We start from the raw sequence: 26,997 nt of genomic DNA, 5'->3' as shown, positions 1-26,997 counted from the left end.
CTTTCAGTCTCTCTGGAGAGAAGAGAGGAGAGAGGAGGTGAGGAGAAGAGGTGAGAAGAGAGGAGAGGAGGAGAGAGGAGAGGAGGTGAGGTGAGGAGAAGAGAGGAGAGGAGAAGAGGTGAGAAGAGAGGAGAAGAGGAGAGAGGAGAGGAGAAGAGGTGAGAAGAGAAGAGAGGAGAGGAGAAGAGGAGAGAGGAGAGGAGAGGAGAAGAGGTGAGGAGAGAGGAGAAGAGGTGAGGAGAGAGGAGAGGAGAAGAGAGTGGAGAAGAGGAGGGAGAGATGAGAAGGGGAGGGGAAGGAAGAGAGGAGAGGGGGAGGGGAGGGGAGAGGTGGGAGAGGAGCAGAGTTTTGGTTTGATTAAATCATAGTTCAGGTTATTTTCGGTTGAAGAACAAGATTATGATGCTGATATGAGGGTGATGATGATGATGATGATGATGATGATGTGTGGTTTCTCCACAGAGAGCGACGTCAGGTGTGAAGAGGATCAAAGACAGGGAAGACAGCTGTCCAGACCGTGACTCACCGCAACACACACCGCACACTCAACACACACCACACACTCAACACACACTGCACACTCAACACACACACGAGGAACAGGAACAACAGCGGCACTTGCTCTCTCCTCCTGTTGCCATGGAGACCGGCAGCACGGCCAGCCTGGTGGGCTGCTGGGCTGAGGCGGAGGATTATGGGAAGGGGAACGAGAACTACCCAGCAGGCCGCGGGGCTGAGGAGGAGGAGGAGTCTGGAGAAGGGCCAATCGTGGAAGAGGAGGGCAAGGATGAGGAGGACGGGTATGTGGAGAAGGGAGGAGAGGAAATGAACCTGACAGATCTCCTGACCTCCTCCAGTCTGTTTGGAGGGGAGGAGGAGGAGGAGGAGGAGGAGGAGGAACGAGGGCAGAAGGAGCCGCCCTGTAAGGTGGAGGACCTCCTCCTTGAGGACATGGACGAGAGCGGCCCCGCCCCTTCCGGCGTCGCCGGGGAGACGGAGACCCGGGCGGCGTCGGCGCCGGGGCAGCAGATCGCCGAGGACGCCTCGTCCACCGCCTCCACGGGGTCGGGCCATGACCCCGACCACGACCCCGACGACCTCAGCGACTGCCTCCAGGTGGAGATGGCCGTGGTGTCGTCGGACAGCGACGCCGACGACCAATGGAGGGCCTCCGGCGTCGCCGGTGAGGACGAAGAAAAGCCAGGGGGCATCCGAGGAGATGGCGTGGACCCCCCCCTGCTGGAGCAGCCGGAGAGCAGCCCCCCAGCCCGCCAGCTCCAGACCCCCAGCCCCCAGACGTCCAGCCTGACGCTGATCCCCGAGGACGAGGAGGGCAGCCAGGCGGGCAGCTCGGCCAGAAGACCCCCGTCCGCCTGCTCCTCCGACTCGGACCGCAGGGTTCCCCGGGACTACTGCGTTCTCCAGGAGAACCGCAGCGAGAACGTCGAGCTGGAACATCTGGACTTCGTGGGCGTGCGCCAGCAGTGGCGCCAGATGGAGGAGGAGGTGAAAGTTCGGATGGCGGCGACCGGGGGTCAGCTCCTCCCCCAGCCGGGCGGGGTCAGCTGCCGCAGCTTCCTCCACGCGCCCGTCAGGAACATCGAGCGCCGGCCGCGCCGAGAGGCGGAGCCTGAGATCCAGGGGGGGGAGGGGCTACTCCTCGCCACGTTCAGCCCGTGCTCAGAGGACTCCGGCGTGGAGGAGCTGAGTGGACGCTCCCCCTACGAGGAGCAGGAGGAGAACCCGGTGGAGAGGGAGATCCGTCTGACCATGGAGAGGGAGGAGAGCTTCAGGCGGGAGAGAAGCCAGACGCCGGTCAGAAGCAGACCGTCGTCCACCCTGCAGCCGCACCCCCAGGGGGAGGACAGGAGGAGGGTCTCCCCCGGTCCCCGGACCCCCACCTTCTCCATCTCCCCCTCCCTGTCCCCCTCCCCCTCGCCCCGCCCCGTCTACCACGAGATGACAGCCAGCAACGTCATCATCCTGGAGCCCGACTCCGCCTTCCCCGCCAGCCCGCGGCGCCGCCCGCACGGCCCGCCCCTCCTCTGCCCGGCCCCGCCCCCCCGCTTCAACGACTGGCCGCCCTCAGACACGCCCAGCGTCATCATCCTGGAGACGTCCAATCTGATCATCCGGAGCGCGTCGGAGTTCTGTCTGAGCGCGGCGGCGGGCGGCGGCGTGGAGGCGGTGCAGGAGAGCACCTTCGACTCCAACCCCTTCTTCAAGCTGCGCTCGCGGAGCAGCGTCTCGCTGGTGGAGCAGGAGATCCGCGCGGTCAGGCAGAGGGAGGAGGAGTGGAGGAGGCAGCGCGCCCAGCTGCAGGCAGGGGGCGCCGTCCGGGAGAGATACGACACCGTGCTGGTCTCCCCCAACCTGCTGGAGGGATTCGGCTACGAGAGGACAGGTAGGAGGACAGGGGAGGGGAAGGGGGAGTGGGGGGGTCGACTGCTCCAAGGGGGTGTGAGGGGGGGGGGGGAGTAGTAGCAAAAATAGAGAAAAGAGTCAAGCAGTTTACTACAATGTAATTTATTAAAATAGGGATCAGTGTCATTGAGATATCAAAATCCACAATATTATGTTTATATAATATGTCTATAGTCTAGCATTCAACAAAACATGTCCAGCATTAAGCACTATGCCCCTTTTACCTTCATCAGAGGGTGTGACTAGAGATGGTTTCTTCCTGCCTGTGTGTTTCAGAGATGCCAGTGAGGTGCGTGTCATCCCCCTCCTCCCCTTCCAGGACTCGCAAGATGGACCGCTCCACCTTGTCATGTGACCAGAGGGTAGGTCCTCACAGCTGTGCATGGTGACACAATTATAACCAAATATAGCACACACAGTTCGTAAGCTTGTAAGGTTAATATGTTACTAGTTCATACACATCACCTGACCTACATATATCAACCAATAGGAAATGTATTTTGATAGGAAGAGAAAATACTCTTACATATTAAGAGTATTACTTTTCTTATGTATCATCTTTCAGACAGTGCTGCATTTGTGTTTATTTCCAAAGTATGGGAAACCCCAGCCTTACATGTGCATCAGAAGGTGTCCACCTGTCTGTGATCCATCTGTGATGTGTCCATTACTAAACATCATCCCCCTCCATCTCTCCATCTCCACCCCTCCACCTCCACCCCTCCACCCCTCCACCTCCACCCCCACCCCTCCACCCCTCCATCTCCACCTCCACCGTAACCCCCGAACTCGGCCTCCAGTGCTCCAGTTGAACCTCACCTCTCTCTCCCCTAGTTCCCTGCTTCGCTCTCCTCCATCTCCTCCTCCTCCTCTTCTTCTGCTGCCCCTCGCCGACAGAACGCCATGGCCCAACGCTGGGAGGCTGGCCTGATAGCCAATCACAGCCAAGACTGAGAGAGGCTGCTGGACTGATCAGCCAATCAGCAACTGTGGAGTGGAGAACAGCGTCTGTTTGGGCTGTCCCAGTCCCGCCCCTAAGCCCTACCTCCTAGGTACTAGTGAGGATTTGTGTGGATGGGACAGGTGTAAGCAATATGGAGATGGCTCAACCTTGCCCTCTTATTGGCTGGTTGGAATTGCAGTCATCTTCCTTTCACCTGTCCAGTTCACTCAGATCTCTATAAGTACATATGGCGCATTTTAGGGTTTAGGGGTCAGGTTTCAAAGGTCAGGGTTCAGGTTAGGGTGAAACGGATTGGCCAGAAGGAATGAGGAATAAGGAACACCAGATTTTATTGCCAATATTTCCTGCATTTTTCTAGATGTTTTACCATAGTTTTATTATTGCTACAACTTGAAATGGTAACACAATGTACTGTATTGATGACTATGATATTTATTGTGAAACAAAACAGATGACAATGTTACAGGGGTTTGGGTTATGCTATTGGAAGATTTTGGAATGCCATATGGATGTGATATTGTCTTGTGAAGATTTTTACATATTTTATGTACTGTACCGGATCAACTAACGAAAGATATTATGGTATTTTCGTATCGTATTTTATCCTAAACAGATTATCCACAGAAAAACTGCAATAATGTGCTGTAAATGTTGTAGTAAAGAGTTGTAATCTGTAATCTAGTGTTGGATTGCTGTATAATCCAGTTGGGTGGTGATGCTGGTATAGAGGCTCTTCCAGACTGCTGGCTGTTCTGCTATGAGTCAGACCGAGGCTGGGTCAAATACTATTTGCAATTATTGTAAAATACTTAGTGGGCACTTGATTTATCTCACCAGTGCAAAGAAACCAATGGCTCAGCCCCATACTGTCGGCCCATTGACCCCCATACTGTCGGCCATTTGACCCCCATACTGTCGGCCCATTGTGAAGCAAATCAATCACACAGTCTCTATTTCAAATACTTTAAAGTAAATGCTCATTGACACAGGTCTACTCTGAGCTAACCAGCCTTGGAAGCCTACTTCACATTATACTGCTGTTCTCAACGCTAATCTTTGCTTTGTTAATTGACTGTATTTGCTGTTTCTAGCCAGTCACGCACTAGACTGAGCAGTGGACATTGCACTCTGAGGTGCAATAGTTGTTTCAATTTCAATCTGGAGTTTATTTTAGTGTTCAGCTATGTATGTATTTCACACAGATTCTATTTTAGTTTGTAATTTGTTGTTTTCGGTTGACCAAGACTTTTGCCAATTTAATTAAAGTTACATTGACGTTATTGCAATTAAACCTTTTTTGCAGTTTCCTTGAAATGTCTGTGCGTGAACAATACAATGTGTGTGTGTGTGTGTGTGTGTGTGTGTCACAGAGAGAGATATGGATGTAGATATAAGAGGAAATTAGGACAGTGCGTGTGTGAGTGTCCTAGGTTGATTAGATTATTGACAGGCTGGTCCCATTCCAGCTCCTGGGGACTGAGGATGTGATGCTGTAGCTTCTGCTCACTGGGACATGATCCAACAGTATGTACATTATGTAATATATATCAGCCTAGGGACACATGATGGGCATATGGCATGAACTTTATATTTTATATAGGAGAAACTCAGTTCAAGTCATTGTAGAGTATATACTGATATAATATATACTGTAGATGGTATATACTGTACACACAAATGCGTGTACACTTGGTGATTCTGTTCCATGCAGATATAGCTCACTGTGAGTTCAACAAGAGTGCAGCTTTAATTATACATCAGCTCATCAATATTTAACACACACATATATACATGTGTATTACATATATGATCGTAGATTCTGCTCCACCAACCATTAATTCAGTAATTAGCATTTAGTCATTAATGTGATCAACATAAATTTATCAGGGACAGAGAAGAGAGAGAGGGAGAGAGAGGCAGAAAGAGAGGAGAGAGAGGGAGAGAGAGAGGAGAGTGAGAGAGAGAGGAAGAGAGGAGAGAGAGTGAGAGAGACAGAAAAAGGGGGAGTGAGAGAGAGAACATCACTAGTCCTTTTTGCAGACAGATGTCCTGTGATGAAAGTAAAGCCTTAGTAATCTCCTGGGTGCGTGGTTCAACATCTGTACTGAAAACAGCTCTGGACATTTAGTTGCATGTTGTGATGACAGAACCAGGAGAGAGATAGAGAGAGAGAGAGAGAGAGAGAGAGAGAGAGAGAGAGAGAGACAGAGAGAGAGAGATTTTTGCCCAGTGATTCTGATCCGCTCCAAAATTGAATGGGTTCTAAGATGCTACACATGCTACATGCTACTACCACACAATTGAAAATATATCCTCCACTCTGGCGGTTGCCAGCGCAGAGGCAAACATCAGTATAAAATGTAGCCTACTGTATTGTAAATGGCAAACAGTCAATGTTATATAATAGAAATAGAAGTAGGATATAGTTAAAAATGCTAAAGTGATTTTGTAAAAGGTGAAATACAGAAACAAATGATCTTATATTTCCATGTCTTTCAGGTGGTGCACCACTGATGAGATGGCGAAGCGAGGCCGAGGTTCTGTCGATCACTGTTCCTCAGAGGGAGACATCCTTTAGCCAGGTCAAACAAAAACATCTCATTAATCAACTGTGATGTTGTAGCTTATGTCTTATACAATTATCTTAAACAAGTTATGAATGTACAAAAAAAAAATATATTCAAAGTCTGTACCTCTCTAAATCACCTGTGTCGAGTGGGCGTATTCCATCAGACAGTGGCTCGTCCAGGTCTGCTGAATTCTGCTGTTAGGCCAGCATCTTCTGGAACAGGTGGGTCAGGTTCTGTTTACGTGTCTTTAGCTGGGTCCACTAGGAAGACAAGAGAATCCTCACTGATTGAAAGTTTCACAATCAATGAAGTGGTCGTCATGCAGTGACCATAGTGTATTATAAATACAGAGTGGTCTATCACCTTCATTATCCCACTGCCAAACTTTCCACAGATCATTGATGTTCAGCTCTGGCTCTACGCATTCCTTTTTGTAGAATGTTATTAATGGAACCCGGAAAGAGAGGCATTTCCATGGATGTATTAATAGAACAGGTCATTTCATATAATATAGTAAATTCCATTATGCAGGCCTGAAAAATACATTAGTTTACAGCTGTTCAGGTATGCGTGCAGTACCTCAAAATGTTGATTTCTCATAAAGCATTCATGATACAACAATTAATGACCACTATTATGTTAATATTTACCTGTAAACGGGTCACCGATGCTGGTGAAGCTTTGTGGTTCACTTTGTGGTGGCAATAGAATTATTCTTGGTCGGCTCCAATACAACAATACGAACATGAGTGAATTATTTGTCACAAATGCAATGTCCATATCTCGCCACTAGAGGCGCGATACCAACTTTCCGCTTGACCAATGTGTATCGTTACTCTGGTATTGAAGCGCCCTAGGATGGGCATGTCTATGGAGATGGGCGGTGCCGGAAAAAACAACACGGGGCATTGAAAACGGAATGCACAGTGACATCTGGTGGTTTGGAGAAATCATTGCATGCTGTCAAAGGGGCAGTGGTCCCAAGCCCCCAGGAATCGAAATCTAAAGTGAAGGCCTATTGAACCGCGCCATCTTGGCTAGATTTGTAGTCACTTGGCTATTTCCGGTTACTTTTGACTTGCGCAGTTGAGCTTCTCTGGCCGACGCGCGTCCACGAAAAAGTTCACATTTCTCTGAAATGTAGACGCGCGTTCCCGGCTCTCCCCGCTTTGATTTAGCAATGAAAACCGGCTTGCATATTAACCTGTTTTTGTCAAATATATCAATTGGAGAAATTATTTTTTGATCCTGGCATCTTAGTTTTAACAAGTTAAATATAATTGAACATGTTTTGTTTGCTAGTAGATGGTATTCATTCCGTTCGCGATAACGTTATTGCAGCCAGGCTAAATTCCTCCAGGGAGCCAGTGACCGGCGAGTTGAAGAGCTTCACTCCCCGCCAGCAGGAGCTCTGGCCGCGGCTACCGCATCTCGGAAAACCCGCTGAGTTCGTGGCTGCTATTTCACACTCGCCCTTGATCAATCCCAATACCGATCCATGGTAATAATGAATCAATCGTTCAGATCAGATCGGCAGTGCTGCATGCATGTTACAACATCATTGTTAGCTTTATTAACATAACCATAGCCTACATTTATCTCTCTAACGTTAGGCTATCCATCTTACACCAGTCGGCCATTCGATAGCTGGAAGCGGTCAACGCCAACGTTGACTGAAAACACCCAAACTCAGTGTATCGTTTCATCTTCATGCTACACATCAACTCCTTTACATTGTATGTGAATAAATTCCTGTTATTCTAAAAATATCCCATTTCTGTCCATTCCTGGAAAAGGCTAATAATTGCTGTCAAATGATCACTCCAGTTTATCACCGTATCCCACTACCATTTCAACTATGCACAGGAGGTTGTCTTGTGGTCATTTTCATTAAAAAATGTGAACTTTTTCGTGGACGCGCGTCGGCCAGAGAAGCTCAACTGCGCAAGTCAAAAGTAACCGGAAGGCCAGAAAAGCACAACTGCGCAAGTCAAAAGTAACCGGAAATAGTCAAATGACTACAAATTTTGCCAAGATGGCGCGGTTCAATAGGGCTTCATTGTTGATAGCGGCCAGTGAATGGAGTGGCTGTATCCAGTTTATATAATACATCCATGAGTGGTCCCCAGGGGAAAACTTTCAAAACTTTCCCAGCATGTTTCCCAGTACGTCGATGACGTTGGAAGTAGCAACCAAGCTCGACGTCATCAATCACGTGCTCATCGTCGTTTGACACAAGCTCCGCCACATTGCTTCAACACAGTGCGCTTCACATTGGCAAGAAGAATCGAAAGTCTCATCACTAAATAGGTTTCATTTCTGCATTGCAGTCCCAACAGACAGGGAGGAGCCAGATCCCGCGTTCCATTATTCCATTCCAAGTGTTGAAGAGCAGATAAAAATGGAACACTGTCTTCCCCGTGTGATGATCGCGCTTTCTGTGCTGATTTATATAGCAGCAATAGTAATCAACGCTTTGGCAGGAGCTGGGAGAGGTAAGTGCAAAGACATATTACCGAACGGGCCCTGGCCCAGGGGCCCAAGAGCTCAGGGGAGGCTTTCTTGTCGCATAGTCAAAGGGCTTAGTCATTCATATCAATAACAAGTCACAAGAAAGAAACGATCATGTTACTTTTAAATGAGTGTTTATCTGTATCTACTTTAGAGGGGATGAGTACTCTATGCCATATGGGGCCTTCAACTGTTTTGGGCCCATAGTTGAGAAATTCAAAAAGCAAGTCCTCCCCACTAGGTCCCTCGAGTCAAAACCGAGCTGTGTAAAGCTGCTTTTATTGTGAGATTTCTCTAATTATCTTCAAATTGGATTTGGAAGTCGTCTCATTGGGCAAATTCAAAAAGGCGATAGGCTAAATGAAATGGGTGTAGGGCCCTTTACGTGTCTGTGCCCAGGGGCCCATCAATTATAATCCGTCTATGGGTAAGTGCAGTCTGGGCCTTATTGGTTCCGCAAATTATGCTCGTGACAAATAACTTCTCCTTAGTCATTCTGGAATACGTCTGCTCCTCCCTGTGTTCCCCCAGCTCCGTTCCACAACAGCACGGGGAACGTGTCCAAGCTCTATGAGACCGACATCACTCCGGCTGGCTGGACCTTCTCCATCTGGGGGGTTATCTACACCTGGCTCACTGCCATGGTGCTCTACCTGGCCTCCTTGACCTGCAGAACAGGGTATGCCTACTGTGTGTTTACTGACATCATCAAGCCTTTTCTCAGATGCTGTTACAAAGAATTCAATATATTACACTGTTGTTTGTTTGTTGAGTGTAGTAGTGCTGTGGTGATCTAGTCTCTGGTGGAGATGTAGGTCTAGTGGAGTAACAGTATTATTGAATATGTTGTGGTGATAAGTAGCAGTATCTCTCTTTCTCCTCCAGGAACTGGAGTTTGGCTCTGCTGTCATACGGCTTCTACATCTGCTGGATCTTGAACATGATCATGAACATGCTCTGGCTACTGCTCTGGGACAGAGAGTAAGAACCTGTGAACCTTGACCCTTAACCCTGATCCTGTAGCCCAACTGCTTGTTCGTATTCTCCTCCTACCCCTGACCTGTGCTGTGTCTTTGTTCCAGACTGATGGTGGCCGCCCTGGTGGTGTTGGCCCTCATAGCCCTCACCAACTACTGCATGGTGGGCTTCTGCAGCTACTCCATGGATCTGTATGGAGCCTGGCTCAGTCTGACGCACCCCAAAGACCTCTTCTGCCTCCGACTGCTAGTAGGAGCACACACACACACACACACACACACACACACACACACACACACACACACACACCTCTGCTCCACATGTTCTTGGGTGAAAGCACACAGAAAGGCCAGAGCTCACTGTTATACAGTAGAACCTCAGAGATCTGAACCCCTCGGGAATGTGGCTTGTTCGGATCTCCGAAATGTTCTGAAAGTGACATCAAAATACACTACATTTATAAAATAGAATATTTATTTCATTTACACTCTGAATAAATCAATAAATACATTCTATAGCAATCAGAACGGTATTGAAATTGCAATCAAATAACCAACGGCTACAGTACAGGTTAGACAAATCACAAAAGAATTTCCCAGCAGTACATGCTTTCACTTTCACTCACGGAACAAGGAACATGGAATGTAGGCTGCTTGCTCATGTCTGGTACCTTTCTTTCAAGGAATTTCAAAATAAAGGTCACTTTAAAGCTCACGTTACACTAAAATGTTTAGGCTTAAACCCATTTCTAATTTTTACCCCTACCCCTAGCCCTGGCCCTCAGAACAGAGTGTCAAGGGTTAGTGGGTTGAAACCTTCCCCTATGAAATGGGACACCCCTTCAAGACCGATACGTCATCAGTAGGTCCTCTAGTCTAATCTGCTGGTCTGCACGGAGCGATAACAAGTGCAGCAACATTGCTAACATTAAACTAGTTAAATATCAAGTGTCACTCATATGCTATCAAAGAAGGGAAATGCAACATGGAAATGTGTCAAAATGTGGGATTGTCGCACATATCGGCCTTAAAACAATGTTAGCTAAGACATGAGCAGGCCATAGCGATTTATCGTTCAGCTATGCTTGTTACAAAGTAGAGTAATAGAAGGTCTCTAATAGGCTATATGCACAACTCCAGTACTTCCTGAAATTAGACATGCTTCTCTATTTCTTGTCCTACACTATTGGATGAAGTGATTAATCAGGTGTGCCTGATTGCAGCACAATGATCAGGCACACCCGAATAATCATTTCAGCCCTCGCCCTTACCCTTACCCCTACGCTTGACACCCTCGAGGATTGGGACGACCCTATCCCTAAATGTGAAAGCGCAAAATGAAGTAGTAGGGCCAAGGGGTGAATTGGGAATCAGCCTTAATTTGACGACAACTTCCGGTTTTGACACCCCTTCGGTTGACCGTACTTTTGAGATCTCTGAGGTTCTAGAGTTTCCTCCTCTCCTCTCTCCTCTCTCAGGTTCAGAATGGGCTGGCCCTGTACTCCACCTGGACCTCCATTGCCACCCTCATCAACTTCTCACTGGTGCTGAACCTGGCGGATGTCGGCAAAAACACAGCCGCTACCGCCTCTCTGTGTGTCCTCCTGGGGTTGCTGCTGGGCTGGTGAGTGTGTGTGTGTGTGTGTGTGTGTGTGTGTGTGTGTGTGTGTGTGTGTGTGTGTGTGTGTGTGTGTGTGTGTGTGTGTGTGTGTGTGTGTGTGTGCGCGTGTGCGTGCGTGCGTGCATTAGTGCATGTGTGTTCGTATGTGTGTGCAGGTTTAATTACAAGTAATCTAATCATTAACAAATGAGTAGTCAAAATTTACGAGTTTGCAAAACTGAGCTTTCTGGAAGGATACAGAAATTCTGCCAAAAGCAACGAAATAGTCATACACAGGATTTTCAACTAACTCAGACAGGAAGCTCTCATGAAGAGACGGTGTTGGTGGTGATAGGCCAGAAACACTATTACAACCTAATCAAACGGGTGCTAGAGTAGAGACAAAAGGAAGCACATTGATTGAACATTGAGTGCAGGCATCTGTTTTCACTGTTTTAGCTCAGGACGAGAAACAGGACAGATGGGCCAGTGCTAAATCAAAACCAAATCAAACTTTATTTGTATAGCGCATTTCAAACACAGAGGCAACACAATGCACTTTGAATCATCATAAATCATCAAAGAGAGCTGCGATATGAGGGAACCTCTCCTGCAATAAAACGTTAAGGTTTTGCAAGGGTCATCAGAGCAAGTAGACAAACACATATAGGCCTTTTCCACCAAGAGGGAACCAGTTCGGTGCCGGTTCGCGAACCTAATTTTGAATGGTTCCCGAGCATTTCGACCAAAAAGAAATGAGTTCGGGAACCCGAAAGCTGGTTCCGAACCGGCACCACAAAATAGTAGGTTTTTCAGTGCGAACCGTGACGACATCATGGGCGTGGGCTGACGTACAACGGTTGGGCTCAAAACTGGTCGAAACCCGGGCCCGTTCTCTGGACAGAACCAAGGTTCCAGGAATTTTGAAACGAACCGGTTCACGAACCAGAGTTCCTTTGGTGGAAAAGGGCTAATAGAGACAGCTGCTAGTGTCTAACACACAGGATAGTGTGAAACAAAATCAATATTTCCCATGACAATGTCTTGATCAGAGAATGAGCATATTTGAATTTCACTCTTACACAGGTTCATCCTGGAGAACTTTGTCATTGAGCGCTCCGTCCACTACATCCTGACCATCTACCCCGTGGTCGTCATCGCTCTGCTGGGCATCCTGGCCAAACACTACGACCGTGCTAACCCTACCCCCAATGACATCTTCACGGGTGAGTACAACTAGCCTCCACCCTGCCCCTAGTCCCAATACCCCTGCCCCCCTAGTCCCAATACCCCTACTTCTACCCTCCACCCTGCCCCTAGTCCCAATACCCCTGCCCCCTAGTTCTGATACCCCTACTTCTACCCTCCACCCAGCCCCCCTAGTTCTGATACCCCTACTTCTACCCTCCACCCAGCCCCCCTAGTTCTGATACCCCTACTTCTACCCTGCCCCTAGTTCTGATACCCCTACTTCTACCCTCCACCCAGCCCCCCTAGTTCTGATACTTCTACCCTGCCCCTAGTTCTGATACCCCTACTTCTACCCTCCACCCAGCCCCTAGTTCTGATACCCCTACTTCTACCCTCCACCCAGCCCCTAGTTCTGATACCCCTACTTCTACCCTCCACCCAGCCCCTAGTTCTGATACCCCTACTTCTACCCTCCACCCTGCCCCTAGTTCTGATACCCCTACTTCTTCCCTCCACCCAGCTTCCCTAGTTCTGATACCCCTACTTCTACCCTGCCCCTAGTTCTGATACCCCTACTTCTACCCTCCACCCAGCCCCTAGTTCTGATACCCCTACTTCTACCCTCCACCCTGCCCCTAGTTCTGATACCCCTACTTCTACCCTCCACCCAGCTTCCCTAGTTCTGATACCCCTACTTCTACCCTCCACCCAGCTTCCTTAGTTCTGTTACCCCTACTTCTACCCTCCACCCTGCCCTCCTAGTTCTGATACCCCTACTTCTACCAGAGTCCCTGCCCTCACCCCACCCCCCCGGCCCCAACACTGTCTAAATGTCGGAGGGGAACAAGGAAGAGAGTAGCAATACAATAACAAGCAACAACAATACATCTTTACTGGTCAAATTGTACAGTAGAATATACTTAATGTGTTTGTTTTCTAGTGGTGCTGCTTGCGCTGGCCTGCGTTATGCTCACGGTGCGCGTCGCCATGGTGATCTGGAGAAGCAGGAAGCAGCCGCTGTTTGCCAGAAGGTCCGCTGAGCTGCTGATGTCACCGACGATGTAACTCACCACCACTATTAAGAAGTGAAAGATATTCATGTAAGGAGAGGGTGCATATCAATACTCTTAAGACCTCTCCTCGAATCCTCTGCCACACCTCCACTGATCAGAGTGCAGGGATTTAACTAACTATCTATCTAACATGTTTCCAAGTGTCAAAGCCTACTGCCTTTAATACTAAACTGTCATGATTTAGTGGATTCTATTAATGTAATGTAATAAACCAGTCATAACACACACACACATACACACAGCAATAACCTGATCTAATAATGTTTAAACAAAATCATTTTAATTGTGCTGTTTTTTGTGTTTTTTTTACACCAAAGAATGATATTTTTTTAACCTAATGAATAACCATTGTATATATTTTATATTGATTCTAGATTTAAAAAAAAAAAAAAAGAATAATAAAAAAATAAGATTGTGCATACATTGTTCTCAGGAATCTGACTATTGTCACTTGAAATAAAATGGAATACAACTTTATATGTCTAGTAGAGTGATTCTCTGTGCTCTGGATGGACTTTTCCCCTGTTCCATTATTATCTTCAGTTTGCAATCACAGTATCAGCGCTGACATAACAGACTGAGGAAGCCATGGTAATAGCACGAGACTGTGGTGTCAGACCGTGGTGTAAATACTTTCTGTGTGATGTGGGATTCCCCAACTGCAGTGCGGTCTCTGTTGTGTTCTGTCTGTGGAGAAGTGGCGCAGTGAACATTACCGACGCACTACCGTGCCTTTCACAAACCGCCGCAACGAATTGCAACTCTGAGAACGAGTTACCCAATATTCGCAGCGTAAGTATTCCGATAATGCAATGAAACGCATAGGATTCTTATTTCAACTGGCTACAATGTAACGATGGTGTCTTATATTCGTACATATACGGTAGGTAGGCTAAAGGTTGATGAATACAGACACGCCCCCTTGATGTGCCAGCCCTCAACATCAAACCAGGAAAAATACAGCGACACTTTTAGCTCTATAAATGTCAGTCTATAGGTGGATACGCTCCTTGCTGCATTGACAATTTGGACGTAACAGGTTATTATCTTTACATTTACATTTTACATGCAACGTTTCAACAGACAATGTAGCCTATGTGTCTCTTGTCTTGCAGCTCAATTGTTATGTATCGCCTAGTCAGCTGTGTCAAACCAACTTTAGGCTACACTGTATAAATAGAAGGTTGACCTTAACAGGGTGAATTCTTGACCCTTCACGGCCATCAACCGGGCGGCTGTTGGCCGTGCGCTTTGGTGATGCGCGATGCGGATGCGAGCGACCGTGGACTAGGCTACGTGTTACTACTGTACTAACTGTTCTAGACTATAGCCTATTGAACTTGCAACGTTGAGGTGATTGGCCTACCTGTACATGTATTGCTCAGAGTGGTTGGATGATAGCTAGTCTATAGCTCAACTAGTTGGATTATTATAGGCACAGGGTATCAAATGTAAATCAGGAAGTTAAAGTCTGTTGCTGCATTTTACTTTGTTTTGCAGGTGTTCTATGTCTAGATCCTGCAGCCCAAATAGGGCATGCTGTATTTGAACTGAGGTTGTTGGCTTGACCAGAGAGATGTGTCTTGTACTGTAGCTTTGTGTGCATATGTGTGCATCTGTGTGTGTGTGTGTGTGTGTGTGTGTGTGTGTGTGTGTGTGTGTCTGTCTGTCTGTCTGTCTGTGTGTGTGTGTGTGTGTGTGTGTGTGTGTGTGTGTCTCTGTCTCCATGCGTGGCTGTGTGTGTGTGTGTACAGCTGTTTATGTCCGGTAACCCACGACTCTCTGTTCCTCCCAAGCAGGTCTCGACAAATTCCACAGCATCATCACCGTGCGGCGTGTGTGTAACGGAGAGCGATGTCGCCCCAGTCCACCAGACAGACGCGGGTCCTGGTCCTCAACGACATGGAGAAGCTGGAGAGGACTCTGTTCCGCCTGGACCAAGGTACCTGATCACCCAACCCACCCTGCCACTGCCCCCCTGTCCGTTTGGGGGTGAGAGCATAACATTTGACATTTTAGGTGGTATTTAAATTTGATAGGTTTGGCTGTGTAAGCGAGGACTATTAATAGCGTGTCCACTGGGACGCTAGCTGGCTGTAGGTTTGTCAGAGACTGGATGTCTTTATAACTGTAGTATGCAGTGGGGTAGTGGTATACTGTATATTGTACTTTCAAACTTCATTTGCAAAAATAGTATTCTTTTGACATCAGTGGTGGTTATGAAGTTGGTATACTGTGTGTCAAAAAAAAAAAAGGAAAAAAGATACTTCCTTATGCTGTCGACTAGTCTAACAGCTTGCATCATAGTATACATTACAAGACATGTGAAATGTGGTTCCTTTGACAAGACTGCAAAGAATGTCAGTTTGATCTAGGCCAGACTTCCTTTTGAGTATATAACCATAAACCTTTAGTTTATGCAGTAAGTCAACCGCTCTCTATTTTGCACTGTGCAAACATCGATGCATAATGGAATCACCACTGTGACATAGTACGTTTAAAACAAGTACACACGTTTCCCGGAGTGCACTTACAACCGCGCAGACACGCCCACCTGTCTGAGAGCTGAAGATTCTGTTGTAGCAGATCCAAACTTCCGTTGTTATTGTCATCTGCATTCCTTTTACACTCCCTCCACCGCACCGTGACAACATGCCATAGCAACACGCCGTGGAGGCAGGACTGGACTGGTTGTGAGGAACGATAGAGAACGCCTCAAACAGCTCAACAAACCTCCCCGTGTTCAGAAACCAGCTGCACTCTCAACCGCTCTTGATAAGACAGCTGCAGTCCTCTGGGTTTGTTAGCGCAGCCTATTTTCAGACAACAGACCTCCAGCGCCGGATTACACTGAATGTCTCTGCTGTCATGTTTCTTACACCTGTCCCATCATGTTTAATCTGTGATAAGTGAGTCAACGGTTCCAATGCTGACTTTGGGGAAAAGACCCTGGGGGTCACCAGAAGGTCAGCTCAGTTTTGACTTTGTCTGTGTGTGTGTGTGTGTGTGTGTCTGTGTGTGTGTGTCTGTGTCTGTCTGTCTGTCTGTGTGTGTGTGTGTGTGTGTGTGCATGTGTGTGTGTGTGCGTGTGTGTGTGTGCGTGCGTGCGTGTTTCTCCTCTCAGGTTTCGAGCTGCAGTTCCGCCTGGGCCCTACTCTCCAGGGGAAGCATGTCCAGGTGCACACCAACTACCCTACCAAGGGGGAGCGCTTTGAGCGTAACACCTTCCAGGCGCTGGACTGGGTCAACCCCACGGGCCGGGAGGACGACTCAGACAAGTACTGCAGTCTGGACCTGCAGGTGGCGGGATCCTACCAGTACCACTTTGACCACGGGTGAGACCGGAATACGGGCTGATAAATAAAGTTACAATTGATTCAATTTGACTGTCACATGACTTCCTGGATAGCTGGACACTAGGAGAGGGGCATAAACTGGAGGTCAGAGGTCAGGGAAGAATTTGCTCACTTTTCTGGCCCCCAGGGTGAAACTGTTTTTTTTGCTTCCCTCTGGAATATGTAGGGGTGGGACCTATCCCCCCCCCCATTGCTCTCTGTAAAGCACATTGTGTTGCCTCTGTGTAATAAATGCTCTATACAAATACATTTTGATTTGATTTGATTTGAAATTCATCACACTGTATGTAGGCATAGAATTCACAATGTCTACACTGGCTGGTATGTTTTTACTATACCAGCATTCGTTATAGACCTGATTTTTAACTGTGGTGGATATCAAATAGTGTTGTCTGGCCTATTCCTCCATTGTTCCCATTGTCATTAGTTCCTATGCCCCCCCCCCCCCCTCTCCTCCGCGCCCCCCCCAGGAGTGAGGAGCGGTCTGGTGGGGGCTACATCGTGGTGGACCCAGTACTGCGTGTGGGAGCAGACAACCATGTCCTCCCCCTGGACTGCATCACCATCCAGACCTACCTGTCCAAATGCCTGGGACACCTTGATGACTGGACAGACAGACTCAGGGTCGCCAAGGAGACGGGTGAGGGAAGGAGATGGGGAGAGAGGGAGGGAGTGTGGGGGGGGGTGAGACAGGAGTGGGATGAAGGGAGGAAGGGGGAGGACACCTGAATGCCTGTCCAGACAGACAGCCAATGGGACAAGGAGTCTTCCATATACAGGATCATGCATGATAGCATCTCTCCACTCAGCTCATGGTCCAATCAGAGAGGCCGCTGATCTCGTTTCTGAGGTCACCTCGGGTCACCAGGGCAACAGTGTTGACTCTTCTCAGTCTCACGCGGACCTGTTTACCAGACCTGACTGCTGACGAGGTTATTTATTAATCTGACGCACAGAGAGACAGAGATGTGTCAATTACAGCTGTGTTCATACAGTTCATATTATACATTCATATGTATTCATGACAGTGTGTGTGTGTGTGTCCTTTCCCAGGTTACAACATGATTCACTTCACGCCCCTGCAGGCGCTGGGCGAGTCGCGCTCCTGCTACTCCCTGGCTGACCAACTAGAGCTGAACCCAGAGTTCTCGCCCCCGGGGAAGAGCTACACGTGGACGGACGTGGCTCAGCTGGTGGACAAGATCAAGAAAGAATGGAACATGGTCTGCATCACTGACGTGGTCTACAACCACACAGGTCTGTGTCTGTGTGTGTGTGTGTGTGTGTGTGCGTAGATTTTTATTTGGCCATTACGTACTTAGGCTTGCACCTATGAGGAATTTGTTTAGGTCTGTTGGTGCAAGAACAAGACAGGACAGTGCAAAATACAATAACAAAGTAATGAAATACAATATACAACACAATCTAAAAGAATGTACGAGCTCGACAGTGTCAGGGGGTCCTGGAGACAGTGTCAGGGGGGTCCTGGAGGTTTTGGTCCTGATGGACCGCAGCTTCCCGCCGGAGGGGAGTTCAAAGAGTTTGTGACCAGGGTGGGAGGGGTCGGCCACAATCTTTCGTGTCCTTGTCCTCGTTAGGGTGAGGGGTGTGTGTCTGTGTGTGTCTGTTCCTGTTGCGACAGCATTACTCTGTAGACATTCCTACGACCGACAGAGCAGACACTTTCAAAGTACAGCAGGAAGACCTTTGTCTTACAGATGAGATGGCCAGATTTGTCAAATGGACAGTAGTAAAATACCCCTTAGCAAAGCCTTTCATCTAAGATTCAAAGGCTTTCATCTCAGAGTAATATATGTGGTTTGTAGTAAAGGGTTCAGCCCAGCTGTCTGTAGCTGTGGATGATCAGGTACATTAGGAGCTGTGTTTATTCCACCTTATACTGTTTATTCATGCTGCGGCTTACAGACCATAATAACCTTGTTTAGGTTCACTTGCTGGTTGCCATACCAGTGTTTTCCCTCTGTGTGTGTGGGGGGGGTGACTAGCGGGCCACCGAGAGCGTCAAGGTCCTTAAGTCCAGCTTTAGTGAAGAGTGTGCTGATAAAAATACCCCCTAACATGGTACAGATATACACACACACACACACACACACACACACACGCACAGGGAGACCTGCTGTGTGTGACTAGAATGCCGAGCTGAGGAGGAGAAGGAGGCTGTTTTCTTTGACTGAGCGCCAGCATTGATCAGTTGTGTTGAATAGAACCTGGAACAGTAGCAGACTCTCTCTCTTCCTCTCTCTTCCTCTCTCTTTCTCTCACTCTCTCCCTCTCTCTCCCTCTCTCTCTCTTTCTCCCTCTCTCTCTCTCTCTCTCTCTCTCTCTCTCTTTCTCTCCCTCTCTCTCTCTCTCTCTCTCTTTCTTTCTCTATCTTTCTCTCTCTATCTCGCTCTCTCTTCAGCTGTAGTGTAGCTGTAGTTTAGCAGTAGTAGGCAGCACAGTAACCAGCTAGATCCTTAGAAAGAGAGAGAGAGACAGTTAGAAAGAGCGAGAGAGAGAGAGAGAAGAGAGGTCCAAGACACAAGAAAGCCAGATAGATAGAACCACAACAGAACAGAACCCCTATCCCGGATTCTAAAGCCACTACAGATCTACCGATTCTACGAGCAGATTCTAGAACAACTACAGAACTACAGTATAAGCCTCATGCAGTTGACTGAGGTAGCCGACTAGTTGACTGTGGCTTTTAATAACCTATGGTCTAGATCAGAACCTCCCAGTCCTCCTGGCTAGAACCACTACAGAACAGAACCTCCAAACCCATAGTCCAGAAACATGACAGAACCAATAGCCGTACTGTATATACAGCTCTGTGTACTGTAGCTGTCTGGTTTGGCTCTGTCCTCTGTAGTAACTCTTACCACTGACTTCCTGTGGTGTACCCACTCTCTCTCTCTGTCATCACGCTGTATGTGCTCACCTCCTAAACACACAAACACATACACACACACACTGCCAGAGTACAGAGTACTGTTGCACCCAAAGTGTATCCGCAAGACGGTCAACTTTGCCTTCATCTCATGCCTGCATCCTAAATGCTAATGCTAAATAAATGCTACTGTATCATCCCTATCTTTCCTCCTTTTCCCCTCCCTCCCTCCACCCCTCTCTCCTCCCTCCCTCCACCCCTCTCTCCTCTCCTCCCTCCCTCCATCCCTCTCTCCTCTCCTCCCTCCCTCCCTCCATCACTCTCCTCTCCTCCCTCCATCCCTCTATCCTCCCCTCTCCCCTCCCTCCACTCTCCTCCCTCCATCGCTCTCTCCTCCCTCCATCCCTCTCTCCTCTCCCCTCCCTCCACTCTCCTCCCTCCATCCCTCTCTCCTCTCCTCTCCCCTCCACTCTCCTCCCTCCATCCCTCTCTCCTCTCCCCTTCCCTCCACTCTCCTCCCTCCCTCCCTCCCTCTCCACCAGCTGCCAACAGTGTGTGGATCCGGGACCACCCGGAGTGCGGTTATAACCTGGTGAACTCCCCCCACCTGCGGCCTGCCTGGGTCCTGGACCGGGCCGTCTGGCACCTGACCCGCGACGCGGCGGACGGCAAGCTGGCCGCGCGGGGTCTCCCCGCCCTCGTTCAGAACCAACAGCACCTCAACGTGAGTGTGGAGTTCGCACTGTCCCTGGGGCACAGCACTCTGGGAGATGGAGTTCATAGTAGTCCGTCTACTAGCTCTTGGGTCATGTCAGTTGTAAGACCTCCCTCCCTCCTCCTCCTCTTCCCTTTCCTCCTCTTCCCTCCTCCTCCTCCTCCTGTCTCTCTCACAGGCCATACGCACGGTTCTGTGGCAGGACGTCTTCCCCAAGGTCAAGCTGTGGGAGTTCTTCCAGGTCAAAGTTGAGAACATGGTGGAACAGTTCAGAACCCTGCTGCAGAACGGTGAGAACATCCTGTATATGTCAGGTACCCAGCACATTATCTGTGGTTTCAGGAGCTAGACCAGACCATGGTGATAGAGTGTATCCGTGTATGCCCAGGAGCTAGGCAGGACCATAATAAGACTGCACCTGTGTGTGTTGCCAGGAACGAAGCCAGACCATAATAAAACGGGCGGCAAGCAGCAGCTGAGGATCATCCAGGACCCGCAGTACCGTCGCTATGGCAACACGGTGGATATGAACATTGCCCTGGAGACCTTTACTCCGAATGGGTGAGTCTGTCTCCTTTCCCCCTCTCTCTCTCTTTCTCTCTCTTCTCTCTCTTTATCTGTCTCCCCTATTCAGGTTCAGACCCACATCTTTCCACCTCCCTCTTTCTATGCCTCCCTCCCTCTCTCCCTCCCTCCCTCCCTCCCTCCCTCCCCCTCTCCCCCCTTCCCTCTCTCTCTCTCTCCTCCAGGTCCAGCCCCTCGGCCATCGAGGAGTGCTGTGGTTGGCTGAGGAGGTGTCTGGAGGAGATCAATGAGGAGCAGTACCAGCTGATGCACCAGCACCAGGAACAGGTGGGCCACTGCACAGCACTCTGGGAGATGGAGTTCATTATAGTCATGGGAACAATGGATACTCTAGGCTGCTCCACCTGGAGTAAAGCATCATGGGGAATGTAGTTCCTAACTCTTCTAAATGCTCTATTCTGCTCGCTGCCTCCCTCTCTCTCACTCTCAAAGGCAGCGAACTGCATTGTGGGGACTGTAGTTTATGAGCGCCTAGCTGACCATGGTCCCAAGCTGGGTCCAATCACCAGGAAGGATCCTCTGGTTACCCGGTACGTGTAAAAATGTGAAGAGCAAAACCTAAAATACAACCATAGAATAAACTATAGTAGAAAACCATAGTATGACTGTAGGGACAGTCTTACCAACCATTTGTTATGTTTGCGTGTGTGTGCGTGTGTGTGTGTGTCTGTGTCTGTGTCTGTGTGTGTGTGTGTGTGTGTGTGTGTGTGTGTGTGTGTGTGTTTGTGTCTGTGTGTGTGTTTGTGTCTGTGTGTACATGTGTGTGCATGTTTGTGTGTGTGTGTGAGTGTTTCTGTCTGTGTGTGTGTTTGTGTCTGCGTGTGCATGTATGTGTGTGGTGTGGTGTGTGTGTGTGTGTCTGCGTGTGCATGCGTGTGTGTGGTGCGGTGTGTGTATGTGCGGCAGGTACTTCACATTCCCGTTTCCGGAGCAGCCCTTGGAGGCGGAGCTGCAGATGATTGACCGGCCCGACCAGGCGTGTCACTTCCTGGCCTACAACGGCTGGGTGATGGGGGACGACCCCCTCAAGAACTTTGCCGAGCCAGGTCTCTGCTTCTGACGAGCTGCGCTGAGCTTCATACGCTTAGTCGAGCTACACAGTGTTTCAGGACAACAAATAACATTCTGGAGAAAACAAACATTTCTAAAGAAATGAAGCTGCTCCTTTCACACTGCAAAGACATTAGTTAAAATCACGAAATAAATACTGAATTTCAGGAGAAATTACTTAATACTAGTGAAATTATCTGTCCATGCAGCAAGATGATTTTACTTGACAAGAAATCTTAAAATAAGATGGTTTGAGTCTAGAAATAAGATAGAAACTAGTAAATAACTTTAAAAACAAGATATTTAATCTTATATTTCCAAATCTAAGATTTGAAATCTTGGCAAGCGCAGAACAATTTGCAATGCAGTTTTAGCTTTGGAATTCGTGCATGTGCATTCGGAGGATTATTTATAGCGATAGCATGTACATAACACACCCATGCCTTAACTGTACAGACAGTATATCCCCCTCGGGTTTATTTATATCCATATTTACAGTATATCATGTACTGTACATAATCCCTCCATGCTGGTACCGGTTGTATAGATTTATCTTATGTAATTTGTCAATTGTGTATTGTAATTATTTGTAATCTTTTTAGAGCACATTACAGGGCCAGTAGCAACATTTCACATATATTGTACACTGTACTTGTGTACTGTGGCACTTGTGTACTGTGACACTTATGTACTTGTGTACTGTGACACTTGTGTACTGTGACAAATAAATATGAATCTGTGTCCGTGCGCGTCTTCGTCCTCCAGGCTCCAACGTGTACGTGAGGAGGGAGCTGATTTGCTGGAGCGACAGCGTCAAGCTTCGCTACGGAAACCGCCCGGAGGACTGCCCCTACCTGTGGGCCCACATGCAGAAGTACACGGAGATCACCGCCAAGACCTTCGCCGGCGTCCGACTGGACAACTGCCACTCCACGCCGCTCCACGTGGCCGAGGTACTCTACTCACATACAGTATTGGAGTAGAACGCCATTGAGTCAGCGCAGTAGAATCTGTCTTAATTGGTGTGTTCTACTGAAACTCAAGTTTTGTCGTTATAGACATGGACAGTGGACAAGTGGCGACTAGCAGTTACCCCAGTTACCTCTCTCTCTCTCTCTCTCTCTCTCTCTGTCTCTCTCTCTCTCTCTATCTCTCTCTCAGTTACCTCTCTCTCTCTATCTCTCTCAGTTACCTCTCTGTATCTATCTCTCTGTTACCTCTCTGTATCTCTCTCTCTGTTACCTCTCTGTATCTCTCTCTCTGTTACCTCTCTGTATCTCTCTCTCTCTGTTACCTCTCTCTCTCTTTCTCTCTCTCAGTTACCTCTCTCTCTCTCTCTTTCTCTCTCTCTGTTACCTCTCTGTCTCTCTCTCTCTCTCTCAGACAAGAGTTTGTTTCTTAGCAGGCTTTACTAGTGCAGTAGGCCTCACAAGCCTACTAGTAGCTTAAACAGTAGATCTGTCAGAAAGGTTTCCAAACCAGACCATGCTAGCCGATGCCAGAGTTAATCTAGTCACCGTGGACCATCTTCCTGTTCTCTACAGACCATGCTACCCGCTAGCAGAGTTAGTGATCTCCTGACCGTGTCCCTGTCCTGTCCAGGCCATGCTAGCCGCTAGCAGAGTTAGTGATCTCCTGACCGTGTCCCTGTCCTGTCCAGGCCATGCTAGCCGCTAGCAGAGTTAGCGATCTCCTGACCATGTCCCTGTCCTGTCCAGGCCATGTAACCGCTAGCAGAGTTAGTGATCTCCTGACCGTGTCCCTGTCCTGTCCAGGCCATGCTAGCCGCTAGCAGAGTTAGCAATCTCCTGACCGTGTCCCTGTCCTGTCCAGGCCATGCTAGCCGCCGCCAGAGCGGTCAGACCCAACCTGTATGTGATAGCGGAGCTGTTCACAGGAAGTGAGCTCCTAGACAACGTGTTTGTCAACCGCCTGGGCATCACCAGCCTGATCCGAGGTACTGCCCCTGCTGCCCTGCTGGGGAAACCCCGACTCCGCTCAGCATGACACTAAACCTGCTCTCTGTTTTTGTCCGGTTTTGTGTGTGTCTCTCTCTCTCTCTCACTCACCCCTCCATCCCTCCATCCCTCATGTCTGTCTCTCTGTTCGCCCGTTTCTGTGACCTTTGACACTCGGCTTTGACTCCTCTGTCCGTCCTCCTCCTCATCCTCCTCTTCCTCGTCCTCCCCTACCCCCGCCCCACCTCTCTGTGTTTGCCTGGCGTGGTGTGCTGGCCTGTGGCTGACTGTGGCGATGGCGCGCTGGCATGTGATTGGCTAGTTCATGCTGGACGCGGCGCGGGCGCTGAGGCCCAATCTGTACGTGGTCGCCGAGCTCTTCACCGGGAGCGAGGAGCTCGACAACGTCTTCGTCACTAAGCTAAGCATCACCTCGCTCATACGAGGTAAACCCCCCCCCACACACACACACACTCACATACACACACACAGACACACTACACGCCACACAGCTAACCTTGGTTGAGTACCAGCTGTGTAGCATGTAGCCCTGTTTGAAATGGGGCAGAGTGATAATCACCACCAGTAACGACACCAAACTGGTTTATGACAGTGAGTAACTTCCGTACCTCTATTCCTCCTGTCTCTCCTGTCCCTCTCTTCCACCATCTCTCCCTCCATCTCCCTCCCTCCATCCCTCTACCCTTCCATCTCCATCCCTCCATCTCCCTCCCTCCATCCCTCTACCCTTCCATCTCCATCCCTCCATCTCTATCTCTCCATCTCCCTCCCTCCATCTCCCTCCCTCCATCCCTCTACCCTTCCATCTCCATCCCTCCATCTCTATCTCTCCATCTCCCTCCCTCCATCTCCCTCCCTCCCTCCATCCCTCTACCCTTCCATCTCCATCCCTCCATCTCCATATCTCCATCTCCCTCCCTCCATCCCTCTACCCTTCCATCTCCATCCCTCCATCTCCATCTCTCCATCTCCCTCCCTCCATCCCTCTACCCTTCCATCTCCATCCCTCCATCTCTATCTCTCCATCTCCCTCCCTCCATCTCCCTCCCTCCATCCCTCTACCCTTCCATCTCCATCCCTCCATCTCTATCTCTCCATCTCCCTCCCTCCATCTCCCTCCCTCCCTCCCTCCATCCCTCTACCCTTCCATCTCCATCCCTCCATCTCCATATCTCCATCTCCCTCCCTCCATCCCTCTACCCTTCCATCTCCATCCCTCCATCTCCATCTCTCCATCTCCCTCCCTCCATCTCCCTCCCTCCATCCCTCTACCCTTCCATCTCCATCCCTCCATCTCCCTCCCTTCATCCATCTCTCCATCACCCTCCCTCCACCCCTCCATCTCCCTCCCTCCATCACCCTCCCTCCATCACCCTCCCTCTAACCTTCCATCTCCATCCCTCCATCTCCCTCCATCACTCCATTTCTCTCACACCACCCCTCCATCTCCCTCCCTCCATCCCTCCCACACTCTACCCCTCTCTCCCTCCCTCTCCCTCTCTCCATCTCCCCCCCTCCATCCCTCCATCTCCCTTCCTCCTTCCCTCCATCTCCCACACTCTACACCTCCGTCTCCCTCTCTCCATCTCCCTCCCTCCATCCCTCCATCTCCCTCCCTGCACCAATCAGAGGCGATGAGTGCGGGGGACAGCCACGAGGAAGGCCGATTGGTCTACCGCTACGGAGGTGAGCCAGTAGGAGGCTTCGTCCAGCCCAGTCTCCGCCCCCTGGTCCCTTCCATCGCACACGCCATGTTCCTCGACGTAACCCATGACAACGAGTGCCCCATCCAGGTGCGCCACTATTTTAGTACTGGATTCTACTGTACTCTACTGTACTCTGCTCTGCTGTCCTCTCCTCTGCTTCTACTGTGTTCTACTGTGCTCTCCTGGGTTTACTCTGCTCTGCTGTGAGCTTGTCTGTGTGCTGACCTGCTGATCTGTGTCCAGGTGCGCTCTGTGTTCGACTCGCTGCCCAGCTCTGCCATCGTCTCTATGGCCTGCTGCGCTACCGGCTCCACCAGGGGCTACGACGAGCTGGTCCCACACCAGGTACACACACACACACACACACACACACACCAGGTACACACACACACACACACACACACACACCAGGTACACACACACACACACACACACACACACACACACACACACCAGGTACACACAAATCAAATCAAACACACACACACACACATACCCATATGTACATATGACAATTAAACCTATTTGTAACATATCTGTACACACACATACACAGTATTTCTCTCTCTGTCTCTCTCTCTCACTCAAGAGTAACCATTTCCTTTTTGCTCGTGTGCGTGTGTGTGTGTGTGTGTGCGTGTAGATCTCAGTGGTGAAGGAGGAGAGGTTCTATCCTAAGTGGAACCCGGACGCCCTGCCCTCCTGCCCGGGGGAGGTCAACCTGCAGACGGGCATCACCGCTGGGAAGCTGGCCCTCAACCGGCTGCACCAGGAGCTGGCCGCCAGGGGCTTCATGCAGGTACGCCTGGGAGGGGCTGTGGACCAAAACGACACAGAAAGTATGCGCTCTGATCGGCTCACTTTTTAGTGGACACACATGCAGGAGTGTGTTTCTGTGTGTTGTTGCGGGGAGCCTAAAGCCCAATGTATACTTCGTCGTACGACACTTTTGAAAGTGTCGACAGACAGAAATGACATCACTATCGACACTGTTTTGTGTCGGACAGGGGTGTCTTGCACCTACCGAACGTTCTAATATCGCAGACGCCGTCACTTTCGTCGCACAGCTGTGATTGGATAGCTAGATAGAAGGCATGTTCGTTGCCATGGATTTTCTTTGGCTTCCTTGGTTAGCGGACATCCTAAAATAACGAAAGTGCATTTCCTCGTCCAACTCTCGCATCTGTTGAACAAGCAGGTAGACCTACTCCCCTTGAATTTCTCTTGTTCTGTTGAGTGGACGAACCGACTACCTTCTCTTTCTCACTCGCTCAAGAAAATCAAATGTAAAATCTCTTCCTCCTCTTCTATAATCTCCAGCCACTGGTACAGCGGCCATCATTCGCACAATGTAAACAATGTAACAGCCCCGAGTTTGATGTTGTCACAGAGACAATCAGCCACAC

The 26,997-nt window shown here is 49.3% G+C and overlaps 2 protein-coding genes across 5 annotated transcripts in view; both read left to right on the top strand.

The window, feature by feature from the left end:
* The first annotated feature begins 8,219 nt into the window (after positions 1–8,219).
* Positions 8,220–13,643, top strand: LOC311316447 (uncharacterized protein). The gene is made up of 7 exons (XM_084447300.1): positions 8,220–8,453; positions 9,001–9,148; positions 9,355–9,450; positions 9,552–9,696; positions 10,925–11,070; positions 12,133–12,272; positions 13,178–13,643. Exons 1-7 carry the CDS (start codon positions 8,360–8,362, stop codon positions 13,300–13,302), a joined length of 894 nt encoding a protein of 297 aa, XP_084303426.1. The 5' UTR covers positions 8,220–8,359; the 3' UTR covers positions 13,303–13,643.
* A 356-nt stretch (positions 13,644–13,999) lies between these two features.
* The window catches only part of agla (amylo-alpha-1, 6-glucosidase, 4-alpha-glucanotransferase a), a 24,285-nt gene continuing 11,287 nt past the window's right edge, over positions 14,000–26,997 (top strand). The window contains exons 1-16 of one of the 4 annotated variants that reach the window (XM_084447043.1): positions 14,000–14,102; positions 15,110–15,252; positions 16,435–16,645; positions 17,137–17,306; positions 17,720–17,923; positions 20,099–20,280; positions 20,450–20,561; positions 20,706–20,832; positions 21,021–21,123; positions 21,289–21,386; positions 21,763–21,902; positions 22,672–22,859; positions 24,187–24,310; positions 25,515–25,678; positions 25,835–25,936; positions 26,235–26,390. In XM_084447043.1, coding sequence (XP_084303169.1) covers positions 15,165–15,252; positions 16,435–16,645; positions 17,137–17,306; positions 17,720–17,923; positions 20,099–20,280; positions 20,450–20,561; positions 20,706–20,832; positions 21,021–21,123; positions 21,289–21,386; positions 21,763–21,902; positions 22,672–22,859; positions 24,187–24,310; positions 25,515–25,678; positions 25,835–25,936; positions 26,235–26,390 — 2,169 coding nt within the window. In that variant the 5' untranslated portion in view covers positions 14,000–14,102; positions 15,110–15,164. Of the gene's footprint in view, positions 14,103–14,241; positions 14,350–14,537; positions 14,664–14,846; positions 14,866–15,109; positions 15,253–16,434; positions 16,646–17,136; positions 17,307–17,719; positions 17,924–20,098; positions 20,281–20,449; positions 20,562–20,705; positions 20,833–21,020; positions 21,124–21,288; positions 21,387–21,762; positions 21,903–22,671; positions 22,860–24,186; positions 24,311–25,514; positions 25,679–25,834; positions 25,937–26,234; positions 26,391–26,997 lie in introns of those variants that run through there. The other 3 variants (XM_084447041.1, XM_084447042.1, XM_084447044.1) reach the window with 3 other exon arrangements.

Source organism: Borostomias antarcticus (assembly GCF_949987555.1).
Source record: "Borostomias antarcticus genome assembly, chromosome: 12".
In the NCBI taxonomy this organism is placed as follows: domain Eukaryota; kingdom Metazoa; phylum Chordata; class Actinopteri; order Stomiiformes; family Stomiidae; genus Borostomias; species Borostomias antarcticus.
This window is presented reverse-complemented; position numbering and strand designations above follow the sequence as displayed.